Below are 26,169 nucleotides of genomic sequence, written 5' to 3'. Positions count from 1 at the left end.
GTTTTAGTCTGGATAATGATCTAAGTGTGTCATATAGATATGAAGATAGACTAGAGAGTTATCACCAATTCCTATCATATGCAATACTAACGATCCTGATAGAAATACACACTGGAGAATCGTCGTGGTTGTGAAACCACGGTCGAAGCAGAGTAATAAAGCAAACGTGCTTCTCATAGCCCTAAATCGTAAGTTTCCTATGACGAAAATATCATTTTAAGCTATTCCATTTTGCACTATATTAACCAATTTTGCGCTATTGGTGGAGTTCTTTTTATATAGGTCAAATAATTACATTGATGTACATTACTGACCTATTTTGATAAAGCATCTTTTTGGTGAAGTTCAACGAAAGGTCACCCGCGAAAGATAAAAACTTCTGCAAAACCCGTCGCATGTGTCCGTTATTTTTATTAGTAGTTTTTCATGGTCATTAGATTATTTCGTTGCGACTATTCATATCTTAGTTTGAAGCTTCTTCAAGGTAAACCTGTCTCCTCAACATTGTCCGATTTTCTTATGGCTAGACAAATTACAGTAAACAATACCATATCTTACTATTGGTCGGCTTCATAAAGCATGATGCAGTGAGGCAAACCCAATGCAAAATTTAGTGCGTATATATATTAGGTGCTGTATTGTTGTATCCTTTTTACTGGTGTTCACTTGTGGATCTAACTCAGCAGGGATGCCTTTCCTTTGTCTTAATTTGTTGTGGTATATCACAAAGTTTCGACTTATCTTCCTGGTCTTAATTCTTAGTTTGCTGTTATTTCTATTGTTTTACACAAATAGACCGGTTACATAAAACTTGTTCGGCCTCATTAACATTTTCTGTTTCCATGAAACGGCAATAATAAATACATACCTTCTACTCATCAGTAGTCCTTCACCAGAAAAACAGTGATATACACAGAAACAATATGCTTCATTGGGAGAACTCTTTTTAAATATATGTCCAACCATCTTGCGTTAACTAAAAACCACCTTTCTGTATGGGTTTCATCTAAATAAATCATATATTCAAAAAGTTCATAGTGCAGCCCCTTAAATATCGTCTTAGTTAGAATTAGCCTACAATTTACATCATTTGATAAATATTAAAACTGTTGGTATGTCTTTTATTAAATACATGTACTTCTTTTCTACATAACCATGCAGACCTTTGCTCTACTAGCTTTGAACCGTGCTTTGAACTTTAAAACAACATGCAATACTATGATAGCTTTTTATCTTGTCTGTGCCAATTTATCATCAAAGGGTTTTATGAAATATTTATTTAGTAGTTCGCAGTGACATTATATTATGTAAAAGAATCCTAGTCAGGACATTGCAACCACGATAAGCTCAGAGATGACGAGACATATCATTAGTGAAACCTTTTCTGAAATTTGGAATATCGCCGTTCAATTTCGAGAGGGAGGCCTGATGTATGTGTTCAAGGCTTGATGTAGGGCCTATATACTACAAAAAAGATTTTTTTGTGACTGATAGATGTCTATCTCGCTATATTGCGTGCTAACATACCTGAAAAGCAGAAGTCTAAATATAGATAGACAAAATGAATGTCAGAATTTGTACAAACTATCTTTTACATTGTTAGTTAAAATCAGAACTGACCAGTGATTACTTCATTGATCATCTCAGCTTTGTATCGATAAACTATACAGACATAGTTCTTTATTAGTTCATCATTAAAAATAAGTCTAAATGATGTTTGTTAAAATATAAGAAAATTAAAGTTACAATTACTTGAATACAGCTAGGCCTACTTGTAAAATGTAAAAATATAAATATCCAAACTGTAGATAGTTCAGCAGAATAGATTTTTAGTGGGGATAAACTTGGTCTAGCTAGAACATGAGTGCAGCTTAGTTTTTTGTTGTTTCGACATTGTGTGTATATACTGGTATGAAAATTTCATTTTAGTAAGCACAGCTTTTACTGGCAGGTTTACTGTTATCAATATTTGATGATGCCGTGATACTCTATACGTGATATTTTATTGTTTTTTTAATTATTATGTTTGCTTTTCGAGCTAGACATTTAGTCAATCAACCCAGTATTTATGTCTATCCTCTTTATATGGACTTGGATCAAATGTAAATTAATCTAAGATGAATGCCAAATTTGTCAGTAAGTATTATAGCCATGTTAATGTGGACCCTTTAGGAATGTTGACATTTTTTGTGTCATAATTCATTCTAGGTTCACTCTAGCATTTTTGAAAGTTATAATCAATGTCTCCTTTGAAGTAAATTTGTATTAGTTTTATTTAAAATTATTTGATATGACAGAGTCTATATTTGGTAATGTTACCTTTGGTAGACCGTTTTGCTTTTTTATTCATACAAACTGGTCATTTTCATCTTTGATATTCGTAAGACATCCCCAAAGGTTTTCTCCTCAACCCAGATATGCTATAAACTAATATTTAATGGCAATAACTGTTCTTGACACATACATATTATCACCTGGTGTAGTCACCAGCCTCTTCACTTCTAATTGACTGAATAATTAAGGCGTGCAGGTGTACAGCCCTATTTACTCACAATTTGTGTTATGTCTTTTACATCTTGTATGTTGAGGTGGTCATGGTTAGAATTTTGACTGTTTGGTCTTAATGCTTCTACCTGTTTAGAGATGTCAAAGTTTTTAGTTCGCACTATTGACACGCTTGAATGTTCATTCGGATTCTCTGCACTTAGTGGTTACACCATTTGGGTACATGTGAGGTACCTGCGATTCCAATCGCGAACTCCTCACAATTTGAGTATAACTGTGGTAGTTATTGCCTTGATTGTGGTACACAATCAAGGCAATAACTACCACAGTTATACTCAAATTGTGAGGAGTTCGCGATTGGAATCGCAGGTACTAATTGCTGCGTTGGCAGACATTGATGAAAGATAACTCCAAGTTTATGGGTACGCGTGGTACAAAATGAATGCTTATCACGCAAGTCTTCTTTTTTGTAGAATTGTTTAGCTTTAACGTAATGTCATGTGTGTCAACAGCTCCGTTGTAACATTACAGTGCGTTGTGCTATAAACAAAGCAGGCAGAGGGGCTAAATCAATATGACTGCACAGAGATTGAAATCACATGCCGTTACTCTTGGAATTGCCTCCTCTACAGTTGTTAGGTGAGCAATGCACGGTATCGCTGCATTACAATAGCCGGAGTATTACATAATAACTGAAATTTTAATATTCTTGAAAAACATAAGTGCTAGTTCTACACTGATACACATATTTACTGTTAGTTCTATACTGATACACATGCTTACTGTTAGTTCTATACTGATATAAATGTTTACTGTTAGTTCTATACTGATATACATGTTTACTGTTAGTTCTATACTGATATACATGTTTACTGTTAGTTCTATACTGATACACATGTTTACTGTTAGTTCAATACTGATATACATGTTTACTGTTAGTTCTATACTGATATACATGTTTACTGTTAGTTCTATACTGATATACATGTTTACTGTTAGTTCTATACTGATACACATGTTTACTGTTAGTTCAATACTGATATACATGTTTACTGTTAGTTCTATACTGATATACATGTTTACTGTTAGTTCTATACTGATACACATGTTTACTGTTAGTTCTACACTGATATAAATGTTTACTGTTAGTTCTATACTGATATACATGTTTACTGTTAGTTCTATACTGATATACATGTTTACTGTTAGTTCTATACTGATACACATGTTTACTGTTAGTTCAATACTGATATACATGTTTACTGTTAGTTCTATACTGATATACATGTTTACTGTTAGTTCTATACTGATACACATGTTTACTGTTAGTTCAATACTGATATACATGTTTACTGTTAGTTCTATACTGATATAAATGTTTACTGTTAGTTCTATACTGATATACATGTTTACTGTTAGTTCTATTCTGATATACATGTTTACTGTTAGTTCTATACTGATATACATGTGTACTGTTAGTTCTATACTGATATACATGTTTACTGTTAGTTCTATACTGATATACTTGTTTACTGTTAGTTGTATACTGATACACATGTTTACTGTTAGTTCTATACTGATATACATGTTTACTGTTAGTTGTATACTGATATACATGTTTACTGTTAGTTCTATACTGATATACATGTTTACTGTTAGTTCTATACTGATATACATGTTTACTGTTAGTTCTATACTGATACAGATGTTTACTGTTAAATCTGTACTGACCCGCTTGTCTATCTAACATTCATAGCAGTATCCATAGCATTGCATTCTGTGAAGCAACACTTTTTTAAAACAGTCAATCAAAGATTGTTTAGTACATCTGCAGTTTAACACTGTGACACTAAAGTGGCAGTCATATTGAAGCTTGCTATTTATACATGTCCTAATCATTGGTAAAGATCACAGAAGTATGTTGACAATAAATGTGGTTTCAGGGGCGGATCTAGGAAAAAAAGTGTGTGGTGCAAAATTTGTGTACTATATTTAGAGTGGGAAGGGGTGCGCGGGGCGACCCCCTTACCTGGCCCCGCGCTAGCGGAACTCTTTGAAATTTAGGCATCTTAGAATGAAGGAGAGGTGTGTTTGAGCCCAATAAAGTGTAATCGTTTATTTGCAGCAAACAACAAGTTTAGAGGTAAAAATTGACATTAGACATGATTAATTAAATTGGTGTTTTATAATGTTCCTTATACTATGTATATCAAGATTACATGTAAACAGAAAGTTAACAAACAATTGTGCAATAAAATAAAATCAAGACAAATCAATCACAAAACCTTAACAGCCATTTGGTTTGGCTGTGCAGAAATTAGCCATCATTTCTGCAAACTACCAATAAAAATGTTTCGTAGTATTAGCTACATAACGATGCTATTATAAAACAGACATATTAGGGCATACTTTTTTGAATTGTTGTTTTGTCGTCGAAAAAAATGATCCAAAGTTTGTTCTTGACCTTTCTTTTGAGACATTTTGCTTTTAAATATGCTTGTAGTACTTCTTTCGAAAAAGTTGTGGCTCAATTGGGGATGTTTATTGGGACCACTCTCATTTGTTTTTAAGCTAAACAAATTCAGTTCAGTGTTATTAAAACTGGTTCGTTAAAACAAGCTCTACTAAGCCGTTTTTGTTCATTTCCTCCCAAAGCAAGTTCTCAGTGAAATGAATTGTAATTTACTCAATTCTTAATGGATTTTAAATCTTTTTTTTTTAATTTTTGCCATATTTATGGTGGTGCATTTGCACCATATGCACCACAGTAGATCCGCCCCTGGGTTTCACATTGATCTCATGACACTTACGCTCATTTTCAAAGGACAACCAATTTGGTATAATTGGTTCACCAGCGTCATTTGTGTGAGGGTATTTTCAATGATAGTTAAAGCTATTGTCAAGCAAACTAGTTTATACTCTATGAGTAGAGGTGGAAGGAATGTTATACTGTACACTCAACTTACGTATTTGCATTACATTAAATTTCAACAGTTTCGTTAAGTGTAACAGCTAAACTCAGTGGGAGAAAGTTATCTTACTGAACTCAGTTAATATCGGTGTGCAACGATTTGGCCTTGAACTGTGCACATCCTGGTGTGTCTTACCTACCTCACTCGTGTAACATAGCATGACTCATGTGAATACATAAAAAATGTATAAAAACACATTACTCTGTGGAGAGACAATATACTCTTATTAAATGCATAACTTGTTCAAAAACCATCCTATACCCACAATAAACACATCTTTAATTTCATTAGTTTCAACAGATGTACTGCAGCACTTCATCATGAAAAGTTCTTTAAAGTAAAATTAGCACAACTCTTTGAGGCACTCTGTACTTTAAAATGTTTTATGTACACCACTGCTTGATTTTAAATATTCTTTCTTCAAATGTTTTGCTTGCACAGCTCAAATGGTAGATGCTTATCTTCTAGTAATAAGATCTTTTTAATAGAAGGTACCAAACTGTGAATCCTTGACATAGATTAATCATTGTGTAAGCTTATTACATAAGCTCAATTGCCTTCATACTTGTGTTGGGGCACTGATCATACTAGTTTGTTTGATGTTTTATATTGATTTTAGAGCTAACTACTATTTTGGTTCCTTTGGCTGTTTTTAATTGTCATTAGAAAGCAGTAAGTATTTTTGGTATGAGCATACAAGTTGTATTGGAATATATGAGCATACAAGTTGTATTGGAATATATGAGCATACAAGTTGTATTGGAATATATGAGCATACTAGAAACTCCCCTGTCACACAGCCCCCGACCAAAGTGATATTGGAAAAAAGAAAGGGTACTGATGGTTGAGAAATGCAATATTAGCAGTCTAATAGCATAACTGCAATGGTAGCTGTAATGTACTGGGTGTGGGTGTTATTATATACAACAAATGGCAATAATGAAAGGAAAAGATTATATGTTTATATCTCTCCTCCTGCAAAAAGAGAAATGCAATATTGGCCAATATTAGAAGTAAAATGCACTGATATTATTAGAATAACCAATATTATTAATATAGTAATAATATAAACCCAATGCACAATTTTTTTTTACATTTCAAAGCGGCATAGCTAACAATATCACGAAGTTGTGATATTTATATACATTTTTAGAAAATCTGTACTACGTAGTCATTGTTCTGTAGTCATCCAAACTTATAATTAATTATTGTAATAATCTCATAAGAAAAGTTAAAAAAATATCATCGTCATTTGCTTTACTTACACTGCGTTGGACATCAGTTAGAATGCGAAAGTATTCAAATGTGTCGGCAAATGAAAATGAAAAAATTGAAAGCGGCAAAAATGAAATGATTTCTGTACTTCTATGTTAATTGCCGAAACCTTCGGCAATTCGACAATGCTATAGACTGGTGAAAAGTGCACGTTATTTTTTCGTGAAATGCGCAAGACTTTATCGTTCTATTATCTGTCGCTCGGCATTTCAATTTCCGGTCTGAACTTTTATTAAACCAAGCTTTTTAAGCGTTTTAATCTGTCTATTTGTGTATAATCTGATCAGATGGGTTAGTTTTAGAAATTTGTGGTAACCCTTCAAAGGCTTGGTAACATATTTAAATAGGTTTAAATGTGTTTTGTATCGTTATTATACTTTAACGACTTTACAAAACGATGCTTAAATTTGTTGATGAAATTTCTTGACGAGGGTTCGTCTCATTGTTGATGAATAATTTTCGTAAGTTGTGTGCACATGCATTTATCATAAAAACTCCCACACTTCGCTCCGCTCGTTTGGTCGTGGGACAAGTTGTATTGGAATATATGAGCATACAAGTTGTATTGGAATATATGAGCATGCAAATTGTATTGGAATATATGAGCATACAAGTTGTATTGGAATATATGAGCATACGAGTTGTATTGGAATATATGAGCATACAAGTTGTATTGGTATATATGAGCATACAAGTTGTATTGGAATATATGAGCATACAAGTTGTATTGGAATACATGAGCATACAAGTTGTATTGGAAAATATGAGCATACAAGTTGTATTGGAATATATGAGCATACAAGTTGTATTGGAATACATGAGCATACAAGTTGTATTGGAATATATGAGCATACAAGTTGTATTGGAATACATGAGCATACAAGTTGTATTGGAAAATATGAGCATACAAGTTGTATTGGTATATATGAGCATACAAGTTGTATTGGAATATATGAGCATACAAGTTGTATTGGAATATATGAGCATACAAGTTGTATTGGAATACATGAGCATACAAGTTGTATTGGTATATATGAGCATACAAGTTGTATTGGAATATATGAGCATACAAGTTGTATTGGAATTAACTGGTTTTATAAGTTTGATTTCTTGTCAATTGTATCTTGAAAGCATAAACTTGAATGTAATGATTGTTTTAGATAAAAAAATGTATGAGTTGATTTCGTAAATTAGCAAAAATACATGTGATCTATAATTTTATTTTTTTAATTCATTAATTAATTTCATTTTATGTGAATTGAGTTTGTATCAAATCGATATACGAATCAGTTTTCTGTTTGAAAGCTGCAGGAATTGAATGTGAACCACGCCGCTATTTTTGTCTTGAAATCTTCTATCATTAAAATCTTCAATGAACAGAAACATTTTCCGTGTTCCCACTATTTTACGCCATACATTGGAATTCTCAAGGCCATACACATGGTGTGTGTTTGTCCATGTTTGCGCATTGCTCCTGTTTTACCGTAGGAAAGCTGGAGAGTTCTGTCGTATGCTTGATGCCAAGGGTCACTCCTACCACAAGCAATTGAACCTCGTTGGAGATGCAAAGCTTTTTATATGTCTCGATATTGCTGCAGCTGATCATGGACAGTCCTTTGATAAAGTGTGTATTTTTATACTAATCCATCTCTTTTTCATCTTTTCTCTCTTTGCTTGCCAAAACTAAAAATGAAACACTTATTCACTATTGTTGTGGAGACAAATTGTATGACTCAGTTTGAAATCCCACCCATTTCTGTACCATTCACTGTAGCCAGCAGCTACAGCGGTGTAACTGTAAAGCACCTGCCACACTCAGTGTTTGTCATCTGCGGCAGGTGCTTTACAGTGGTACTGTTGCATCTTCTGGGTATTTTGAATAGTGTAAAAGTGGGTGACATGTACTTTTGAATGAAAAATGATAGAAATTTGTTTTGATAATTTGAAGAATGCTTCAAACTGTCAGTGTCTCTCTGTTCTTATTTAAAAGTGTTGCAGGCTTTTTTGAGGCTCTCAATGTTTTTGTATATATATACTAATTTGGTAAATCGCTGCGCACTTGGGTAATGATAAATAATCAAGTTGTAAAGTTATTCGCTTGTCAGTCTTACAACAATCTGAAATGTTGGTTGCATCAGAGGTATAAAAGTATTCAATGTAAGTTAGAGTTTGTGGCTGGCTGAGCTCATTTTGGTAATTTGTTTCATACTAGCCGTTCATACCCGTACTTATAAACAATGAGAGGTAATGAGAGTTGCCTGCCACTTGCTATTAACCTGGCACATTGCCAATGGGTAATTCGAGTAAGCTTACTAATAAGAGCTACCCATATGCCGTTAAGCTATCGCTTTGCACCGTGACCGAAAGCAGTAGCCTATTTGCGCCAATATAGTGACATGTATTGCCTAGCTAGGTTATGAAGCTCGCGTGGCCTAGTTAGTAAGTTGTACGACTGGCGAAAGGGAGCTGCTGAGATTAAATCTGCTGCTTTACGGATTTTTTATTCCAAGATGTTAATAGCTATAGTTGGAGAGACACACATACACACCAACATTGGGAAACATAAATAGACTAGCTGTACAACCTGGTGTTGCCTGGGTAAGAAAAAGTCCTTTGGACAGAAAATTTATTTGTGTTTATTTGCCATTCTAACTTTCAAACTGCATATAATGTGAAACGTGTTTTGTGTAATTGAAATAAATTAAGAGAGAAATTAAAAACAACTGTAAAGGTTTTCAAACTTTGTCAAACAACTTTTAAACTTCATATTATGAATAAAGTGTTTCGTGCAGGTCAAATAAATTTAAAGAAAATAAAACAATTATAAGAAAGGTTTTGATGTAAATGTGAAATAATTAGCAAGTAATAGCTAAATTAAGTCAGTTTTGCTATGATTACAATAAAAGATGATTCAGTAATGATACAATTAATACAAACTGAGAAAACGAAAGGAAAATCCTAAATATGTAGAATTAATAATAGCAATAGAATGCTATTATTAATTCTACATATTAATAATAGCATTCTATTGCTTTCTACATATTCTACATTCTAACACTTCTATGCTATTTTTAATAGAATTAAAAATAGCATAGAAGTATGTATGTATAAAAAAGGTTATTGTTCCACCAGAAGCTGTCCATAAAAACTTTAAATACGACGATACTGGTCTGTCGATGGCACATACTGTCTTTGTCTGACCGAATGGAGAGATAATGTCGAGGCTCTTCCCACGGAGGCAATATAGTTGTCCGTGTGAGAAGGATTGGCCTTGACCTCAGATATAGTAATTGAACCTTACGAAAAGTATTTCTTAACAGGAGTGTCGTAACGCGTGGGTGCATTGGTAAAATAATCGGCGTGTGCTATAGCTATATTTATAGCTGGACGCGCCTACACACCAACACTGGAATGCACCTATACACCAACACTAACACAGCAGTGCTACCCAGCCTTGCCTGGGTATGAAAAATCAGCTTATAAACAATGAGAAGTAATGAGAGTTGCCTGCCACTTGCTGTTAGCCTGGCACATTGCCAATGAATAATTTGAGTAAGCTTGGTAATACGAGCTACCAGCCTCTCATGACGTTACACCATAACTTTGCGTTGTGACCGAAAGCGGTAGGACATTTGTTGGACTGGCGAATGGGAGGTACCAAGATCAAATCATCTGCTTTACGGATTCTTTATTTTAAGATTTTAATAGCTATAGAGTATAGATGGACATATACAATGACGGACGACCAAAATTGAGCAATATATTTATATATGTATAGATAATAGGTGTAAGATATATACATGTATTTATACTAGCTGTGCTACCCGGCTTTGCCCGGGTAATAGGAAAGTCTTTGGACAGAAAATTGATTTGTATTTAACATACAATAACATTTGCCATTCTAACTTTCAAACTACATGTCATGAGAAAAGTGTTTTGTCTTATAAACATTAAGAAGTGAGATTTGCTCGCTATTAGCCTGCGCGCTATCAGCCAGTACATTTAATAATGTGAGCGAACAGTTTCTCGTGACGTTATACTATGACCCGCGTCGTACGCAAATCCGTTGGGCATTTGCTCTCTTATATAATGACTTATATTGGCAAGCTAGCTATTCAATCTCTGTAGTCTCGTGGGTAGGGCATTGGACTGGTAAACGGCAGGGATAGTCTGAGATCGAATCCTCTTCGGTCTGGAATCTTTATTCCAAGATTTTTAGATCTATAGCCGGACAATCAAACCTACAAATACACGTACTACCAACGTTAAGATATATATAGGTATACGAGCTGTGCCTACCGAAGTTGTCTGAGTATTAAAAATCAGCTTATAAGCAATGAGCAGTGATGAGAGTTGCCAGCCACTTGCTATTAGCCTGGCACATTGCCAATGGAAAATGGTATTAACAATCAGCTTCTGAACAATGAGAAGGGATGAGAGTTGCCTACCACTTGCCCACATAATACTATTAGCCTGGCACATTGCCAATGGAAAATTTCTGTAATCTAGTTAATAACCGCTAGGCTTCTAATGACAGTAAGCCATGACATATGCGTAAGCATTGTCCAGCTAAGCTATTTCTAATAGTAGCTATAGCTGGAGGGACACACATACACACATGCTTTGAGAAATATATAGATATATATACTAGCTGTGCTATCCGGCGTTGCCCGAGTATTAAAAATCAGCTTATAAACGACGAGAAGTAATGAGAGTTGCTTACCACTTGCTATTAGCCTGGCAGATTGCCAATGGAAAATTTTAGTAAGCTAACTAATGACAATCACTTCCTTACGCAATCGCCCTGCAAAGTATGCAGAGCCGTAGGGTATGTGCTCCCATATAGCAACTTACCGTATATCGACAGGCTAACAACTCATTTTCTGTGGCCTATTGGGTAGGGCCTTAGGCTGGTGAACGGCAGGGTCCAAGATCAAATATTCTTCGGTACAGAGTCTTCATTCCAAGATTTTTATAGCTATAGCCGGAATGCAGACAGACGACATAGAAACATAAAACATACTTTGAGAAATATATACAGTGAAATATGGATAACTCGCCCTCGGATATATCGAACACATGGTTAACTCGAATGGATTTGCTTGGTCCATTCCCACGCAATGATAAATGGCTCTATATAACTTGACCTCGACACCGTTAACTCGAACAGTTTTTTGCCAAATCCACAAACGTGGTTTCTGTTCAATTTGTTTCGAAGGAGTTTCCACTAGTCGCGGAGCTGAGACTACTCTGCTTTCTTAACGAAAGTGCTTTTAGTACGCGTATAGTGTACGTATAATTTCCCCCGTACCGTATAATGGAACCGAAAAAGAAATCGTATAAAAATGATTAATAGGGTCGCTAAGACGTTCGCTTAGTTACGGCCAAGCTATAAACGTTAGAAGGTATTAGCGATAAAAATTTAATAAAGAGAGACACAGCATGCAAAATACATATTGTAACAGTGATTATATGCGGATACATAAAGATGAAATGTCACAAATAGGCTCGTGGCTTGGCGTCCGCTACAACAGACATCCACTTTACGATGGCATCACGCAAGCAAAGAAAAGCGTGGAAACCTTTTGACAAACTTAAAGTACTCGAGGAAATCGAAGCAGAACAAAAGCTATCAGCATTATCAAAAAGAGAAAATCTTCCAAAAAGTACATTGTCAACATGGATTAAACAAAAAGAAAAGAATAAGATCGTTATGTGACCAAAATTCATCAAGGCTAAGAGATCGTTCAATGTCGCACGATGATTTGGATGGTGTATTATTGACTTGGTTTAGACAAGTGCGTAGTGAAGGCGTACCTATCGATGGGCCAATTTTGTTAGAAAAGACTAACAAGTTTTTAAGGACTATAATAACTGTTTAAAATCTATTTCTACAATAAGTCACACTGTTGATCTTTTTCAAAAAAATACCTTGTCACAGACTACACTCGATAAGTTTTTTAAATGAAACAACTGATCAGATGTAAAGCATGCTTTTTTACATTGGTCATAAATGTTTACTTATGTCCAGTTTTAAAAATTATCAGAAAGAATAGATATTTTTCTATTGGGCTGAAATTTGTTTGCAGTTTTAGGTGATGTGACCGACAAGACGTTTTAAGATTAAAATTGGCAAAATTGATCTCAAGTAAAACACTCAGAAGAAAAAATGTCTTCTGAGCGTTTTAACCGCGATTAGGTTTTGCCAATTTTAATCTGAAAAAGTTCTGGCAGTCACATCACCTAAAACAACACACAAATCTCAAGTGTAAAAAAATATCTATACTTTCTGATAAATACTTTAAAACTCTACATCAGATGCCCTTTAACTTACAACAAACAACCTATACTTTAGTTTTATATATACATGTAGTTTGTATATGTATCTACTGATAAATACATTCACTTGTGACTGTGCTCTGATAACTTGAACCCTCTGATAACTCAAACACTTTCGCTCGGTCCTGTGAAGTTTGAGTTATCCATGTTTCACTGTATATAGATGTAAGCCATGAAATTTTACATAACTATTATCCTAAGTCCTCATGCTCAAGCTGCGCGGCTTGTCGTTGGGCGCGGCTTCTGGTTCAAGGTTATAGACCACGGCTAAGGCCATTCTTTTAAAACTTACGTGGGGCTCAGGGCGGCTTTTCGATAAATGTGGTCTCGGCTCAGCTCTCGTGCTATAATCATAGTATCGCATTCATTATACACTTTTATGTACGGGGTTTTGGCGACCTACTCGTTTATTTTCAAGGTCATGTTTATGGAATACATTAGACTAAAGAAGAATTTATCGCTCTAAGTCGAGATGAATTCGTGACACAGGAGTGAGAGTCAAGTGGTTGGGAGCGTGTTAATACCTGCTGACATCGAAGCAAAAACTATGGACCAAACTGAGTGCAAAACTTACCACATCAAACAAATTTATTTAATTTATATTTCATCATATTATCACCGGTATGTTTTTTCTTCTAATTTTCATTAAAATATGGGATTTTTCTTTCAGCTGAATGACAGACAGAGGCAAACCGGATAAGCTAACCTTACTATCTTATTCAAATTATCAGTGAAGATTTAATTTAGTTTGAATTCATCACATTAAATTTCTTGGGTGTTTTTTTTGTATTTTTTTAAAATAAATTTAAATTCCAAATGAAACTTTTATCTATGAAGATGATGAGGTATGTTTAACTCACCACAGTCATAGGTTATTAACACCTTTTCATTCTTGACGGCATCTTTCAATAAACATGAAGCCCTCTAACAGCGCAATAATAATCTAGCTGAGACATGGCAAGTGCATGTAAGTTCTTGATGCAAGGGTTTAAGAATTTTAATTCGAACTTAGGAAGTAAAAGAAAATTCTTTTCATATGTACTGATGTAGCCTGTTTTCTTATTCAAGAGAATGGGGGTATATCGAAACCCGTCTTAACACTCTCGCTCCCGAAGGGGTCAAGGATGACAAAACCTCAGTCGTTAGCCTCAGTCTGTGGGCATATGCGGCCTGTTGGTAAGGGCAGCTAGATACCACAGATGGCTTGTTGGAGGGTTATTTTTTCCTTCATGAGTCATCTGTTTGTGAGCACAAGCCGCAGGGCTTGAGCATGCGGACTTCGGTATATATGCATGTCGGTGTACCTTCTGTTTACTGCAGGCTCTGGCCATCAAGAAGTCTAGCATGACTAAGAGGAATTACCAGAACGCACTGAGAGCATTTCAAACCCTCCTGTCAGTCAATGCTCACAGCTCCCTTAGAGAATGTGCTGTCACTCTCGGCCATCCTCAGCTTGTCAGTTCTGCTTCAGCACTTGTCAAACAGTAAGTGAAGCGGCGTGCAGTAACTCGCATCTCTATGGCTCTTCTAAATGTTATACTGTCACTCGTGTTTTATAAATAACACCTGTTTCTTGTAGTATTGTTAATCCTGAATAGTCATTATCACAAATAATCAAGTTTTGTAAAAACTTGGGTTATCCTATGCTCTCCTTTTCATAGATTTTAAAAAAGTGACCAGACACCATATTATTTTTTCTTTGGCAATTTACGCTGAAACAAACTAGTTATGTCTGTAAATGATAAAAGAAGTAAAATAGTTGAAAATACAAACTAAAACTTAGCTTTAAGTATGTGTTTAGTAAGTGAAATTTGTTTGAGTTGAATTTAAATGAAATTAGAAGTATCTTGAAAAGACACATAAAAGCAAAAGTTGACAGTTTTTGATCAGAGTGTCAAATTTAGGCTGACCTTTGGAAGAGTTTAATATATAGTTAGTTGACCTCTCTTAATATTAAAATAAGTCTTTGTTAAATATTTTGATTTTAAGATATCCATGTTAAGTATCAATGATAATAAGATTAAACTAGTAATTCCCCTGTCATACAGCCACGACCAAAGTGATATCGGAAAAAAGAAAGGGTACTGCTGGTTGAGAAATGCAATATTAGCAATCAAATGGCACTGCCGTGCAATAGAAGAACTGCAATGGTAGCTGCAATGTACTGGGTGTTATTATGTACAACAAACAGCAATAATGAAAGGAGAAGATAATATGTTTTTATCTCTCCTCTGCAATAGGAGAAATGCAATATTAGAAGTAAAATGGCAAGCTGCTGTGTAATATACACAGTTTGAAAGTTGGTTGTGTTGAATGCAGAATGGTTTTGACAGCGATCTGTAACCAAAGTGAAGAAATGGGTCATGATCACAGAAATCATGGTTAAGTCGGGTGTGTGAGATTTAGAGTTATCTACACTAGCAGAAGAAGAAAATTCTCAGTTGTGCCCAAAACATTTGATTCCAGTTTAATTACAGCAGATTTTATGGTCAATAAATTGAATGCATGTTTACCAGGTTTACTGGTGTTAAAGTTTGAGAGACGAAAACCAATGCACAATTTTGTTTACATTTCAAAATGTCATAGCAACCAATATCAAGAAGTTGTGATATTTATCTAAATTTTTGTATTTATATGCAAAAGATTATGCTGAATTTAAAAAATCTAAACAGATTTTAGTTGGTTGTCATAGAAATAGCTGTATATCTATAAGAAAATTTAGGCCTATTACTTAATTTTGCAGATATTAAAAACGGCTTGGCAGTACTGCGATATTGGGCACAGCCATAGTATCATCAACAAAATCTTTAGAAAAATAATAACAGTAGTATATTGCACACCATCGGTCACTACATACTTCGTTCTTATAAATTCAATCTTATAAAATCTTATAAAATTTGAAAACATCAAGTTTTCATTTTAAGTTATTATTCTATAGTATTTTATTTAACCCTTATTTAACATTATTTCTAACCAGCCCTGGTTCAAGTCACTAGCCTGTAATTCTTGTTCTGTTTTGGATGTACAAATAATAGTACAAGCCGGTATGTATTAATATAATTTTACAGACGAGAAAAATATTCCATGAGTTATCCAAAAGTGACATTTTTCTAAATACATGTACATTTTCCCTAAATAAAAATGCAACCCTGTGGAAAAGTATCTACAACCATCTTTGATTCCTTTAGCCATTGTTTTGCTACTTGTTCACAAAACCGCTGTTTGGTATAGGCCTACTTTTACCCGTTGTTTGGTATAGGCCTACTTTTACCCGTTGTTTGGTATAGGCCTACTTTTACCACGATGGATATATGATCAAAGAGGAAAAATAGAAAATAATAATAAACACCAACAACTAGCTGTAAAGTGTAAACAATAGCGCCTATTCCCTTGCCATTCTGGGTCCTCTTACCCTTAAAACCTTTCTGAGTTAAACTTTATTTGATGTTACTGGCAGTTTTGTTGAGTTGCTTTGTTGCCAAAAATTGTGTATTCGTATATTTTGTGTTTGTGCATTGTGTGTTTGTGTATTGCATATTTGTATACTGTGTGTTTGTGTATAGCATATTTTTGTATTGTGTGTTTGTGTATTGCATATTTGTGTATTGCGTGTTTGTGTATTGCGTATTTGTGTATTGTGTGTTTGTGTATTGTGTGTTTGTGTATTGTGTGTTTGTGTATTGCATATTTGTGTGTTGTGCGTTTGTGTATTGCATATTTGTATATTGTGTATTTGTATTGCATATTTGTGTATTGTGTGTTTGTGTATTGCGTATTTGTGTATTGTGTGTTTGTGTATTGCATATTTGTATATTGTGTGTTTGTATTACATATTTGTGTATTGTGTGTTTGTGTATTGCATATTTGTATATTGTGTGTTTGTATTGCGTATTTGTGTATTGTGTGTTTGTGTATTGTGTGTTTGTGTATTGCATATTTGTGTATTGCATATTTGTGTATTGCATATTTGTGTATTGTGTGTTTGTGTATTGTGTACTCATATGCGATTGATTTGCTCATTTTACACTGGTGGAGTTTTCTGTTATGAATTTGTGGTATATTTCATAGTTTTGATTTGTATGTCTCGGGTGTTCGTGCATATTATTTGTTGCAGGTATTTGGACAAACATCTTGCAGGGGATGCATCACTTGTGACAAATGCAGTAAATATGGCTGCTTTGATGATCGCTGCCAGGTATTACGTATTCATAATAAAATGTAGAATATAGCAATCAGGAGTTGTCATTCCTCATTTTTAATTTCAATGATATGTTATTTCCTATAACGTTTGCAAGCTTTGTTTTCTGAAATCAGGGTTTATGCGAGGTCTGCAGTGTGTCATGGCATATTAAATATACAAAGACAACAAGCATCATCATTTATAGATGCCGCGAGCTCATTATTGTTAAATCCAATGTTTTCAAGCGCATTGTGTTCAACAAGCTGCAAATGCGTATACTATTCTCCTTACAATAAATCAGTGCAACATGTATACTGGTGAAGTCAATCAAGGCTCTCAACCAAAATTGTCAGTCAGAGCTGCAAAAAGCAATGTCATCTGTCACGGTGGTTTAACGACATGAACAGAGGGTTGTAAACAAGCAATCTAGAATCAGGCTGAGGAGTGCTTCATTGATTTAACGATTGTAAAACTCGATGCGATCTACTAGTTTATATCCAGCAGAGATATCAAATCGTCTCAATCTTATGCATGTACAGTTGACTTGGAAAACATACTAGCTACAGTCTTCCATTAAATGTTGTTCTCATCTATGTTAGTGTTTGCACTTTGTTTTATCTGCTTCGGAATGTTGCAGTTTCCACTCATTCTTAAACTAAGGCAAAACTCTGCTTATACCATTTTAGTAGTAGTCTTTTTCTGGTTTTTCAAAAGTAGTGGGATTCTTATGATTGAGTCTCTGCGAATATGATTGTCAATTTCTTCGCCACTCGTAAACTCATCTTTTTTGGTGATTGTCTCAAGTCTGTTCATAGTTGTGTTGTCATTGTATAGGAAAGATGGAGTAACTCCAAAAGTTAGCAAAGTGCTAGAGATGGCAGGGTGTAGTAAAGCTTCGTTTGAGAGGCTCAAGCTTCAGATGGAGCAGTTGAGTCAGCCAGGTAGCTTTCTTATTCAGAATACCCATCAAGTGCTCTTGTCATATTTTTATAATATCTTTGGATATATAGCATCGTCATTTTTTCATAAGTATCTGTGGCTTTACCCTGCTTTTGTCATAAGCTTACCTAAGTATAGCCGCTGTCATATCTTGAGATTGTTTTTGAATATATATATAGGCCTATATATGTATATATATATATATATATATATTACTCTTGCCTTGTTTGTATAGTTTATATGTGTAGTGTTTAGTTTGGACTCGATAAAAACATTTCACTGTCTTATCGGTGACTGTTGGTTCAAACACTCATGACTCTTAGTCAAGGTTGCTGGTTCAAACACCTGCGACTCCTAGTCATGGTTGTCTGTTCAAACACCTGTGACTCCTAGTCAAAGTTGTTGATTCAAGTACCTGTGACTTCCAGCCAAGGTGAAAAGCAGTTTCTCTGAAACTCATCAATCGGGTGTATCTCTGTGTATGAAGATTTATTTGCTATGGTCCTCATTGACTCCTGATTTGAGTTCATATAACTTCTCAGTGCATTGGAGCCATCATCCGCTTGGGTTTTGTTGATAATATGCAAATAGAGCTATAGGCTGGTTCACACTATATCGTTATATCTCGGCGTTGCTGTCACAATACTTCAGAGATTGTCAATGATAACAATATTCACACTCTCACATACCCATCCGCGTTTGCATCAGTGATATAGTGTTCTCATTTTTCTTTTTAAATATTTGCGAAGAAACCGCTTTGTTTTTGCGTGCTTGAATCAAATACTAGTCTCGCAGCAACTATCAGAAACAAAAATCAATAAATCACGCTATCTGCGACCGCAAATTACTATCGCTGAAATGGTTAACATTAAGAAGGCGGTCGTCGATGCTCGGCGAAATATTGGGAAAGTTTGACAGCTGCAAACTTTCCCGCCGTGTCCGCGATGCTCCGTCGATGCAATCGATAGCACGGTTCACATAATCGACGATGAACGCCGAAAGGAAAACGCCGTCATACAGCGATATATTGTGAACCAGCCTTATTAGTCAGAAAGCTCAATTCCCATACTTGCTGACCGAGTTGTTTTGTGTACACAGAGAGCTTTTTAGAACTCTTCTTGTGTTGCCATAGTAATTGGCACTGTAAGCCTATATCTGTTAGAGCAGTTGCTTGACATACAATATGTGGTTCACAGGCTATCATACCGCTGAACACTCATTTTAGTAGTTTATCTGTCGGTACTGTTGGGGAGGTAACTTCTAATATAGTGTATTTATGTCTTGCAGTTTTTAGTTTAACCTTGCTGGCAGTCAGCATGTCTGATGCCCTTACAAGCTATCTTTAAATCTCCATGAGATTCTCATTCCAGGATAAAAATGGCGTCACCACCTGCTATCATTGCTATCAGCTATTGTGTTCAAGTTGCAGCATAACACTTCTCTATGCTGTCGGTCTCTTTGTAACTGTAGATGTCATAATCGCACTTTCACTTTATCTGATCATTTTAATTGCGATTAAGTTTGTCCATTTTAATTTTAAAGCATCCTGGCAGCCACATCAACTCAAACATGGAAAACAATTACAAACGATAGAAAAATACCTGTATTTTTTGATAAAATCAACTAAAGTTTTTATGCACGTTCATTTTTAATGTATGGAAAACAGCTGCACTATTTTTTAAGTTTTTCAAGTGTTGATTACTAATTTTAGAGTTGTTGATTCATTTGTTGTTTTGTTACGGACTACTAAGAAGCCTTAGCTCTTAATATATTCAGATATGTTGGCAGTTATAGACTCAGAACCAGTGTAAATAAAATATACATGTTGCTTACAAGAAACCATTCATGCAGTCACCTTACTTTCTTACAATGCAAGTGCTTATATCATTCTTAACTGTCAATTTACAATGTTTGTATCTTTACGATTGTATTTAACAAGACCACGAGTCAGCCATGCTAATGACATGCATTCCTATCTGCATCCTCTTTCTGTCCATCCTTCCTGCAGTGAGACTGTACTAGGTGTTTAGTATGGTTAATTGAATTTGTGTATGAGGAGTAACCGTTGGCTCAAGATGACCAGAAGAGGTAAATTCTCCTTGCTGGTAGTTATGGTTGCGCAGTAAAAGTTATACACAAAAATGCATGAGTCATTTTGTTTTTTCAAATCACGTTTGTGCTCTGTAGTTACAGGGCTGTTAAAGAATGATCAGGTGGCAGCCATAGCGCGGCTGCCTGTCAGGTCATCCCCACGAAAGCACAAGTCCACTGACAAAGGTAGGATTTGTATGCTGTCAGATTGTGTGAAATGTGTGTTGGTGTTTCTGTAGTCGGTTATACTTATGGTGATAGTTTTAATATAGTTCAGTCTTAAAGAATCGCTCAAAGATAAACTTGAAATAGATGATCATATGATAAGATAAATCTTATTACAAACGCACTAACGATGACTCACCATTTGGCAGTGGTAGAAACATTCTATTTTGGGTATTTTTGAAGTCAAAACAATTTTTTAAACTATTTTAACAACAATATGTGACAGCAGTTGACTTCTGTTTGCCAACTTGTTTGTACAACATTGTTGTTTCTAAAAGTTGCTAAAATGTATAGTCACGGTTGATGACCTATCCGTAGCCTCAACTCTAACGGTTGTAAGTTGAACTCGTGATTCAGATCCTATTTGTGATATCAATCCAGTCAATCAGTCGTGTTCTAGTTGATCACAAGTGAGCTATTTTTAGTTAGTTTAGTTCAGTTAGTCTCAAATTTGAGAATTTCCTAATCGTGTGATAGTTCTGCTTAGGCACCGGAGTATGTTCTTGGCTCTGAAAGATGAGAGGTGTGTAAGTGGTACATATAATGCATGCGGGTCGTCACAATCACTCACATCAAACAGAATTTCAAATGAGGTTTAAGAACTGCAAGTATTCCAACTTATCAAAGAGCTGAATAGTGACGAAGATTTGTCGGCAATCTTGAAAAAAAAACAAAAGCTGCTGTTGCTGAACTTTGCTCTTTACCACAATAGCGACCGTGTCTGTCTGTAAGGTTACTAGAAAAAAAATTGCACTCCACAGGAGTCAAACCCAGATATTCTGCTTTCTAGCCAAGCATGCTACCATCTGCACCACTCGATTACTTTTCCACATTAATGAATTATTGTGTACGGTCATTACTCATGACAATTGCTCATGGCACACAGGAATGCCTTGGTACTAGTTGGAATAAAATGCGGCATCATTTTGAATGTATTCAAATATAGTTCGAGAGATGAATCCAAAGTCTTAGTTGTGTCAACATGTCAAACTAATCTTTACCTTTGTTACTGTTAATACAAAGTACATCCAAAAACATGCTACACTGAAAATTGTAGATTCTAGACATAAATGCAAAGTTTTTAGTCTGGAAGGATTTATCAATGATCATTTGGCTAGCAACCCAAATCGGTTGACCCGTCGATATGCAGCTTCACCAAACCCAAGGTCTCAGTCTACCCATCTGTTGCTTATTCATATTTCACCGCAGTATTGTGTTCAAACTGATTTGCTTTAAAGGCAGTCCATTAAAAGGTGTTGAGAAAACTTTGCTCGCTTGCGTTACGACTCAGTTATCACAAAGAGTAAAAACTTATATAAATCTTAATCACACGCAAGGATATATTGTTTCATTTGCAGCTTCAGAGCTTGTGTCAAATGTTCTGAAAAGTTCAATAGTTAAATATAGCACTCGCCTATTCAGGGCAATGTGAGACAAAGTCAGCGCTGTTGTGACAGCAATGAAAAGGCGGTTTAAGCTCAACCTTGAGTGAAACACAATCTCATTCGAGTTAACCCCTAATCTCCAAATGCGAGGCTGGATAAACAGCAGCTCTTAATCGAACTATTGATGCATAATATTTGCTCTCAGTTGTGTTTGCTCAGGGGCCATTATTGGCGTTTTGTTTCCATAAAATTGAGAAATTAAGCAGGCATTATACACGCTCTAGAGCAAATTGTGGTATTACACGACATAAACCTTCGTTGCTAGCGCTCATGAGTGTTAGTTGCTGCCGTAGAAGTTGCATGACCTAACACTATGACATGTCGATTGCGCTCTACCTTGAGTGTGAAATGCTTGCATGTCTAATACCAGATAAGTCCCCGCGGTAATCGTCCCTTGCCCTCATCAATCTCTTTACTTCGTAATACATAGCCTTTGGTCTCTAGTCAGCGGCTGATGATAAAGGTCTGATGATAAAGGGCTGATGATTACTCTGTGTCAGAATTGGCCTTGATTGGTTGAAGGTTATCGCTGCTCATTATCTATATCGCAATTTTTGGTCGACCCTGAAATCTGCTATATGCAGTATTCTTTGATGTCGGACAAAGTTACTGATTTAGATATACGAAAAAGTTGTAATTAGTGGTTTAAATTTGCATATGATCTCGCTTATTCATTAAACAAAAAATAATCAGTAAGAGATACTGTTTAATCTAGAGATTAACAGGGACGCTGGCGGCAGCCATGCTTGTAATCCGCCCTTAGTTCGGGATGCCTGGTTGTGTGGGCTGAAACCTGACCAGGCTATATCTCGGCTCGCATTCCCACTGTTCAGTCGTGTGGTAAATATAACCAAAATACGGTCTTTGTGGCTCTAAAGCAATGCATGTTTATTTTGACAAGGCCTGGCCAAAAGACTTCTATTACTATCAAAGAAGCTCAATCAATGACCTTCGTGTAATATAACAATCGGCTCTTATCGAACGTCTATTATTAGATAGCCTAATTTTTTATCAAGCGTGACCTGATCGACAGCTCCTTATCGACTATAATGTCAAAACTTAAACAAGCAAACGTTAAAGAAGTCGGATGCGCTGGATTGATCAGTCGTAGAGTGGATGTACACGTAAGATCTCCGGGCCACCATGTTGATATATTATTTATAACTGCTCGGGTACTGTGTATGCGCTTCACGCATCTACTGACATTCCTTTCGAAATATAGTTAAAACGTTCTATCCGGGTTTTATCTGGTGATTTATACCGTTGTTCATATTATGCTACAAATCTCCCCAGCACTCAGTTTACAAATCTCCTTTCACACAAACATGTAGGTTCTAGCTGTATGAAGCAGTCATAGGTAGACTCAGAGACTTTTCATGGATGTCTACAGAATGTTTTACAAAATGATCTTGCTTGTTCATTGGCTTAGCATACCTCATAGCTGCTGTGATTCACTGTGTTGTTCTCAATCATCCAGCAAGGAACTCTTTTTTAACTGTGGCAGGCCTGTAGAAATCAAGGAAACTTGGAGACTTTATTGGAAATGGTTTGCTTATATGCTGTTGCTACGGAAACTGTTACAATTAGGTTCTCAAATATTTTTGCTAAGAAAAATAGCTAAGAGTTAGACACTAGCTTCAAAATAAACTTACACAAAGGTTTAGTAAGTGTGATCAGGAAGTATCAGTAGTTTTTTATCTTTTGCGATTGATTGTTTTTTAATATTTTAGGTGATCTGACTGCCAGGATGTTTTAAGATTGAAATTGGCAAAACTTTATCATGGTTAACACCCTCAGAAAAACAATATGTGCGAAAGGATTGCTGCATGCATCACTGCGATATTGATATCGGCAATTGTGCTATGCGTGCAGCGTTACGCGTCTCGATTCTGTCGGTCTCTTTGCTGAAGTGTGACTGTAGACATCATTATTGCACTTTCGCTTGAATCTGAGTGCTTTAACCGCGATCGAGTTTTCTTGATTTTAATATTGAAACATGCTGGCAGTCCGATCACCTAAAACATAAAAAACGATCTCAAATGATAAAAAAATACCGATGGTTTCTAATAAAATCTATGAAAATTTTGTGTACGTTGATCTTTAATACGCACTCTTATCAGTTGTTCATATGCGCTACTTTTGACTACATATATATATATAATAAATAAATAATAATAAATATATATATATAATAGATTAAAGTGCAATGAGAATTTTTTCTAAAAATAGCTCTGAATGACTAGAAGCCAATAAAAAGTCAAATTGCTTTGGTTAAAGATTCCAACTTACATATTTATCATTTTTAAAGACTAGAAGCCAATAAAAAGTCAAATTGCTTTGGTTAAAGATTCCAACTTACATATTTATCATTTTTAAAGTTGACTAGTAAGTCATTGATAGTTTATTCTGGCTAGTAAACCTACTTATACAGGCATTGACAGTTCGGATGTTGCGCCTAAACGCAAGTTACTCTCATTCGCTGCCGATGAAAAGGTTTCAGCAGAGGATTCCTTTGAAGTTTGGAAAGCAAAGATATTAACATTAGCTTATGAGAAGCTTGCTAATTGTCAGTAAAGATCCTTTGGTCTGTGACGTGATAGAGAGCTGGTACTGGCAGGCACTTTCTGCTTGGCATAAAATTCCAGCATAGCTTTTAGCAGGTTTGTAGGAATGAGTAGTGATACATTTTGTATAAATCTGAATACAGACATTATTCAAGAAATCAAACAACTCTCTAAAAAGAGTTGGTGTTTTATTTTTTAACATTTTGTTACTGTTTATAAATATGTCTCAATTCTGGTAGCTTCCTTGTAAGATTTGGAGTCGAGTCATGGTTTTACACCAGTCTACTCTAGTTCTGGGTACCTGCAAGCTTTGCTGTAGCGTCTGAACCTTAAGGATTGGCGAGTGATTCTCGTGCTTCCATATGGTAATTAACTGAGCAACCAACTTGCATCTTGTTTCGTTACGTTCCTTGAAGGTGTGGAACAAAAGAATTTTAATGTAATGTCGTAATAAAAGTTACCGAAAAAATTTGGAAATTGGACAAGAAAGATTGCACCAACTCAGAGCATGACTAGGCTTTTTATCACATATATCATATTATCCTATTATATTGTCTGGATATATCGATGCAAGTTTTTTGCTGCTGTTAAACTGTTGCTTTGGACTTCTAGGCAGAAAGCTGTTTTACCAATCTTACAGTTTAAAATCTATAGTTTTATTATTATAATACATTGAATATTTATAGCTTAATGATAAGACCATTCTTGTTTATGTCTCTGTTGATGCGTTTCCATGGACAGCGGTGTAGTAGTTGTCTTCACTTATCTATCATTATATCGTAATATATCATCTTCAGTGTAGTTGGCTACCATGGAAGCTCATGACTTTGTTTACATAACCCAGTATCTGCAGTGGCTTAATTTGGATTAAAGCTTTTGCGTATTATGTCAACAGGTCAACAGTTGAATTGACTTGCAGTTAGTGTTTTTATCTATTAGCAGGAGGGGACGTGCAATATGCTAAATCATTTGAATGTGTAATATTGAATAATATACACAAGTAAGATGCATTTTATACCAAGCGTTTCCATATGAATTCAGAAAAAGTTGTGTTCTCTACGACTTAATCATTTATGATAGTAGTAATGGACTTTTTTTGCTCTGAAATGGGGTCATTAGTTAATTATCCAACCATTTAACACTGCCATTTACTGGAAAACAGTTGCTCACTCAGCAAGTCAGGCTGGATATACTTGCGTCTTGCAGTCTCTCAGCTCCTTTGCTTAAATGATTGCGCAACAGAAATTATATTAGATGCTCAAAATGGAAATGCTTGTGTGAAAATTTCTAAGTTTACTGAGTTAAACTAAATCAGAACTGATTTCAAATCTGAATTGGAGAATTGCTAAAAATTAAATACTAAATCTGTAATTTACTGTCTAAATACGAAGTGTTATATAAGTTTATCCTTGAAAGTTTGAGTTGGTAAACAAAACTACAGACTAATATTGTCAGTTCATCGTATTAGATATATCTCTTTGGTTTCACTCTTTCGATTTGATTTTCAAACATATTTCACTCTTTAATCACGGTGAATATTAATACAATACAGCCTATCATCAAAGATGGACTCGCTTTACTAGCTGATACGCCATTAGTTTTTGACATCATATTTTAAGAATGTTCACCTATCG

At 35.2% G+C, this 26,169-nt stretch overlaps 1 protein-coding gene across 1 annotated transcript; it reads left to right on the top strand.

The window, feature by feature from the left end:
• The first annotated feature begins 444 nt into the window (after nt 1-444).
• LOC137387772 (origin recognition complex subunit 6-like) lies at nt 445-25,245 on the top strand. Its single transcript, XM_068074284.1, has 8 exons — nt 445-484; nt 3,037-3,144; nt 8,241-8,376; nt 14,412-14,575; nt 17,206-17,286; nt 18,106-18,212; nt 20,398-20,487; nt 24,403-25,245. The coding sequence occupies exons 2-8, from the start codon at nt 3,080-3,082 to the stop codon at nt 24,543-24,545; spliced, it is 786 nt and encodes a 261-aa protein (XP_067930385.1). The 5' UTR covers nt 445-484; nt 3,037-3,079; the 3' UTR covers nt 24,546-25,245.
• Nucleotides 25,246-26,169: the final 924 nt, after the last annotated feature.

This window comes from Watersipora subatra, chromosome 2, assembly GCF_963576615.1.
Source record: "Watersipora subatra chromosome 2, tzWatSuba1.1, whole genome shotgun sequence".
In the NCBI taxonomy this organism is placed as follows: domain Eukaryota; kingdom Metazoa; phylum Bryozoa; class Gymnolaemata; order Cheilostomatida; family Watersiporidae; genus Watersipora; species Watersipora subatra.
The sequence above is the reverse complement of the archived record's forward strand: the minus strand, read 5'-3'. Positions and strand labels throughout refer to the sequence as shown.

What these genes read in the sequence shown, in the direction of transcription:
- LOC137387772 (XM_068074284.1), top strand. Translation starts at nt 3,080, where the DNA reads ATGACTGCACAGAGATTGAAATCACATGCCGTTACTCTTGGAATTGCC. An exon ending in GCCTCCTCTACAGTTGTTAG is followed by an intron (nt 3,145 to 8,240) that starts GTGAGCAATGCA and finishes GTTTTACCGTAG; the next exon opens with GAAAGCTGGAGAGTTCTGTC. An exon ending in GCTTTGATGATCGCTGCCAG is followed by an intron (nt 17,287 to 18,105) that starts GTATTACGTATT and finishes GTCATTGTATAG; the next exon opens with GAAAGATGGAGTAACTCCAA.